At 36.1% G+C, this 5595-nt stretch overlaps 1 protein-coding gene across 1 annotated transcript; it reads right to left on the minus strand.

The window, feature by feature from the left end:
* Nucleotides 1-2044: 2044 nt before the first annotated feature.
* On the minus strand, nucleotides 2045-4626 carry LOC140004698 (1-deoxy-D-xylulose 5-phosphate reductoisomerase). Its single transcript, XM_072044838.1, has 7 exons — nucleotides 4456-4626; nucleotides 4200-4267; nucleotides 3469-3583; nucleotides 3237-3338; nucleotides 2986-3107; nucleotides 2687-2833; nucleotides 2045-2379 (listed from the first exon to the last, which is right to left on the minus strand). Exons 1-7 carry the CDS (start codon nucleotides 4624-4626, stop codon nucleotides 2211-2213), a joined length of 894 nt encoding a protein of 297 aa, XP_071900939.1. The 3' UTR covers nucleotides 2045-2210.
* Between the last annotated feature and the right edge of the window lie 969 nt (nucleotides 4627-5595).

The raw sequence follows: 5595 nt of genomic DNA on the forward strand, positions 1-5595 counted from the left end.
AACAAGCAAAGAGAAGCGGCGGCAACACTATAAATAAAAAGGCAGCAATAGACTAGGGCATCTTCTGTCTTGGACTTGTCTCTTTGTTTCTTTTCTTCTTTTTCTTTTTGAACGCAAGTAGAAAATAGCAGCCGACATCTTTTACTACTTCCTGAATCAACAAAAACTCCATGAAAACTCCAAATTGCTTGATGATTATGCGGCAAGGCTAGTTCTTTTATCTAATTGAGGAATAAATCAAGGATTGGAGCACCATAACTGTGAGATCGTTTTAATTGTTTTATTTTTAATTTATATGTTCATGGGTATTTGATTATTCTCTATTTTTCCCTGAATTATTATTGTTTAGATTTATTGGATAATTAGGCCTGTTATTCGATTGTCTAAATAATTGATAGCCAATTAGGATGTTGGCGCGTAGCCTTTAAACATCTTGATTAGTGGCAAACGAGACAATTTCATCGCTTCGCAAGCGGTTTAATTTGGATCGTGGGGATAATTAATCTAGCCTAAATAAACCCGCATGTGTGTTTGTCATCTAGAATTGGGTCTTTCTAATTCCTAATGCTGTGGCTACATTAAATCCTGTGAGCATTTCTGAGGTTGTCTAGTCACAAGAGGGTAGTTTATGAGCGTCTCTTGACTACCATAAAATTAAGGAAAGATTGGTGGTTGGGCGCGTCGCTTGACCACTATAACCAGTTTATTCGTGAGTATATGAATTGTCCCGTGTATCTGTGATCAGTTGTGTGCTTCGGTGCCAAGATTAATTCCTTGACTAGATTGTTTTAATTAATTGTTATTTGTGTAGTTTGGTTCCTGCTATCTTAATCAACTTTAAATTTCAGTTTTTATTTCTTTTTAATTAGTTGGTACTACTGCTAAAAATCCCCCCCATTTTCCTGTGTGATTTGCCTACCTGTTCCCTGAGGAGACGACCCTACTCACCACTATACTCATTCAGTTTTGGTAGTAGGTCTAATATAAATTTTATTTTTGGTGGTTTGACACCCACCAGTTGTATTAAAGTCTTTCCTTTTTTATATATAATAGATGAAACAGTCTTCCAATTTTCTATGTTTTTACATCTGCATTTTATACATTGGGAGGTAGAAGAAGTGGTAGACAGCTCAAATTCTTCTGCATTGCGAAACTTTCCGTAGCTAATTTTTTTTTTCCTTTTTAGTCTGCAAGCAAATCTAGGTAGTTGCCTGCAGTCATGCTTTTTCTAACTTGATTTGTGATGTTGTCCACCTTGAAGTCTCATCAGTTGCAAGGATTGCCTTCCTAATTTCATCTTGTGATATATTGTCAATATTAAGTCTCCTAATTCGGAAATTGTGTTTGATGAAAAGTCTATGCAATGGTATGGAGTTTTACCCTTCCTAAATCTAGTGATTATCTTGTCCATTTCGGTGTCCTAACCATCAATAACTTGTGGATGAGCTTTTTCCTTGTTTTCTTGACATAACTTCCTAAGCGTTGTGCCCATTTTCAGCCTTCTTGAATAAGTGCAAAATTTGAAAGCCTCAGAGAACAGGAGTTTTGCATTTCATAAGTCCCTTTTGTGATTGTCTAGTTTTGCCCTCATCTCTCGGTAGTCTGGATTAAACCAACGCTGAAAAAAAGGAACTATTTTAATTTACGTTTCAACTGTTTCAATTTTCAAAAAAGGAAATTGTTACTTGTGCATATTTTGTTTCCTTTAACGTTTTCCTGCAATTCTACAATTTGAACTTATTCAATTTCAATGAGCTGATAATAAGAAGGCAACAACTTGTAGAACAAAGACAAAAAGGAAAAAAGCTTCAAATTAGAGAAATGAAGGTGATTTTCATTTCGACTGGAACTTCGAATTTACTACATTTTTCTTCAACAAATGCTCTGTAAAGTGTGCGTTTGTGTTTGTGCGTGAAAATATGTGCTTGCATTTTTTTTTTTTTAACGTTGAAGAGATTCTTAAGTTTCCCCACACAATGTTTTCTTTAACACTAATCTTTGAGATCTCTATGCTTCACAGGCTTAAGGAAAGCAGGAAAAGACATTTGTAATCTGTAATGATGGAACATTAGAGATGCTCATGCAGTTCATCCCTGAAATCTATGATACAAGAGCATCATTCTCCACCATCCCATATATCAAATTTAGGCAAGATTTGCCAATACAATGAGAAGAGATACCTCTGATTTGCATCAAAGCCGCCTTGTTCCTTATACAAGAGCAGGCTTTAAGCCAGCAGAGAATTGCAAAGTTTCTGCATAGTCACGTGCCCACAAATCGTAATGTACAATTTCCTCCAGGGATGGGGAGGACACCGATTCTGCTTGATGCTTGTTGCATGTTAGCTCCACAACCTTGAAAATGTCCAGATAGCCGATTCTGAAACAGGAAATGGTACACAATACATGAAAATGACAAGGTGTAGATAGCATGAAAATGACGTCAATTTGATAAATGCTCCTGTCCAAGGCCAAAGGGTGAAGTGAACTGTCTATATAGGCTGTACGCCTGTACTTTCTGAAGATAGATACTCCTCAAAATATCGAACTTTCTATGTTATTGTGTGACGATTGGTCGAATGGCAAATATTAGTGAGAACGGTTAGTTGCAAGTGAAGCAGCCACAAGGAAGAAATAGAACCTTGTGGTTGATATGTTAAAAAATATATATATTGAAGGAGACGTACTGGTCATTGATGAACATTTCGACAGCTTTCTCATTAGCAGCGCTGAGAACTCCAGTCATGGTCCCTCCTGCTCGCCCGGCAGCATATGCGAGTTCCATTGATGGATACTTGACATTATCTGGGGCTTTAAATGTCAGGGACCCAAGCCTGAATCATGAGTTCTCTAAGTTATATACTGTACAAAATTTGGTCAATGTAAAGGTAGAGAAGTGGAACTATCTAGCATTTGTGATATCAGAAAACTTTAAAATTGTTAAATAAATTCAAAATGATAAACAGAAAACCAAAAGGAAAATTACTTGCAAAGATCAAGGCGTGGCCAAGTTATCTCAGAACAGTAAATTCTGTCTGGCCAGGACATTGTGTAAAGAATGGGCAACAGCATGTCAGGCCATCCTAATTGTGCCAATATCGATGAATCCTGCAATAACAACAAATGTGTGGAAAATGTTTAAGTCAACCATTAAGAGTAAATAACCTTGCAAAGCAAGAACCTTACTTTAGCTCAACTCTTGAGAAAATATAATGATGGTACACAAGAGGGTTATACCTGTGTTTCAACCATTGAGTGGATGATAGATTGGGGATGAATAACGATTTCAATGTTGTCATAAGTGGCCCCATAAAGATAATGGGCTTCAATAACTTCCAAGTCCCTGTAAAGAAAAAATGCTCCATGACAAAGCTATCCGAATATTTTGGTTCGTTGGGGTTCATGAGAAAGTTCAAGAAGAAACAGTTGTCATGGTCAGGTGAGTACGCGAGAAAAAAGTCCAGAAAATCACCTCATTGAATAATGTGGCAGAATCCACTGTAATCTTTTTTCCCATGTTCCAGTTAGGATGCTTCACCGCATCTGCTACTTTAACATCTTTCAATTTCTCAACTGGCCAATCCCTGGTGTTGATAGCATAACAGATTGCAAATATCAGTTCAACAACTCCAGCAATGAGAAAAGAGAACAAAATTTCAAACACTAATGGAAACTGAGAGAGAAAACAGATGTGCAGTTTTTTTCATGATGTATAGAAACTAAATTTCAGTTCAACAACTCCAGCAATAAGAAAAGAGAACTAAATTTCAAACACAAACAGAAACTGAGAGAAAAAACAGGAGATGGAGTTTTTTCTTTGTTCCAGGCATGAGAGCTTATTTTGCTTTTTGTGTAGGAATTAAGTGATTTTTAAGAGCATTCATATGAAATTTTACAGCTCTTCACTAATCTGTAGAAAAAGACACCACAAATATCTCGAATTTAGGTCGACCTAATGCAAAACTAGAATAATGTGCAACTTCAAAAGCTGCATTGATTCAGAACATTTAACTCTCAGAAGAAAAATATGAGAACCCAAGTTTATATGAACTTAAATTTGCACGCTGAGATTGGAAAGCTGGAGGATAATTTCTCCTAGTTATAAACATCAAAAACTCCACAAGCTTTGGAAGTAAATTCAGTATCTAATAAATTTAACGATCATTTGCAAAATCTTCCATAGAAATTTATGTATCATACCTGAAAGCACCACCAGATGCTGTTAAAATGATACGTCGGAGAGCACCCTCAGGCAGACCTTGTATACACTGAAGCACATTTTAGGTCTTTTTGTTAGCAAGTATTTTTTTCAAGATTTCAGGGGAGATAAAGGGAAATGACAACTGAATAAACAAGACGACTTTGAACTTAACAATTATCAATTCAAAGTATGACCTAAAAGCAACTGATTCCCAGTCTTAGCATACAGGACACAGCAAAATACATAGGTGCAAACCTGGAAAATGGCAGAATGTTCTGAATCTGCAGGAAGAATCTTCACTTGGTGCTTGTGCGCAGGAGGAAGTACAAAAGGACCCCCAGCAATTAACGTCTCTTTGTTGGCCAAGCAAATGTCTTTCCCTGCTTCTATGGCAGCCACAGTCGGCTGCAATAAGGAATAAATCATTCATACGTCAAAGGGCTCGTTACTGAATCATGAGCTTCACAAATAGAACAGGAAATCCCCATGTGCAAAAGCAATGAGCAAAGAAAGCAAAATAGATGCTTACTCAAAGCGATATTAAAGCATAAGCAAGCTGAACTCTAGTCGTGTCTCAAGCACATGATCATCCATGAAAATTAAGATTCATGTTCTAATGCAATGTTTCTTTCTTGTTTCTAGAGCCTGTCTTTTTTCAATTGAGTAGTATTATTTTGAAAGAGAGATTTCTGAGTGCTCCACTCTCTACCAATCTTAAGTATCACTGATAATCAGTAATTTCTCAAACTCATCAACCTGAAAAAAGAAGGAAGTTATCGCACATGAAAATATGTGTCTGAGTTAAAATGCATAAGTTTTGGCATTTGTATTGCATTTGCAGCATAATCATTTCATCTAAGATGCTCTGAGGTCTGTCTGGTTAAATTTTCTGCAGGCACTTCTGGATAACCCGAGACTGCGATATGACAACTGCAAATTATCCACAATTAGGACATGTATATATAAACAGTATCATATGTTTGTGCAGACATCAATAGCATGCTTCTTCTTTATGATAAGGTTATAATTCATGGGAAATTGCAAGTTAACGTTAAAATGAGGGCCACATTTGAAATTAAGGCATTATATAACGGTCAAATCTCACTTTCACTGCCAAGTTGCGGTAAAGAAGTGCTTGGGAAATAGTACTAGGTGGCAAAGTGCAAATCACCCCATTAAAGAAGTCTAATCATCCTATCATAGACGTTCAATGCTATTAATCATATGATATATGTGAGATTAAAAAATAGTAAGAAAATAATAAGTAATGAGAAAACATATTTTAAGAATGTCCAAAAAAAATTTTCCAAATAAATTCATCCTTTTTTTATGGTTCTTTATACTTCATCTAAAGTTACTTATACATTTCTTCAAATTTCCACGCACAATTTAATC

Source organism: Coffea arabica, chromosome 4c (genome assembly GCF_036785885.1).
Source record: "Coffea arabica cultivar ET-39 chromosome 4c, Coffea Arabica ET-39 HiFi, whole genome shotgun sequence".
NCBI lineage: Eukaryota > Viridiplantae > Streptophyta > Magnoliopsida > Gentianales > Rubiaceae > Coffea > Coffea arabica.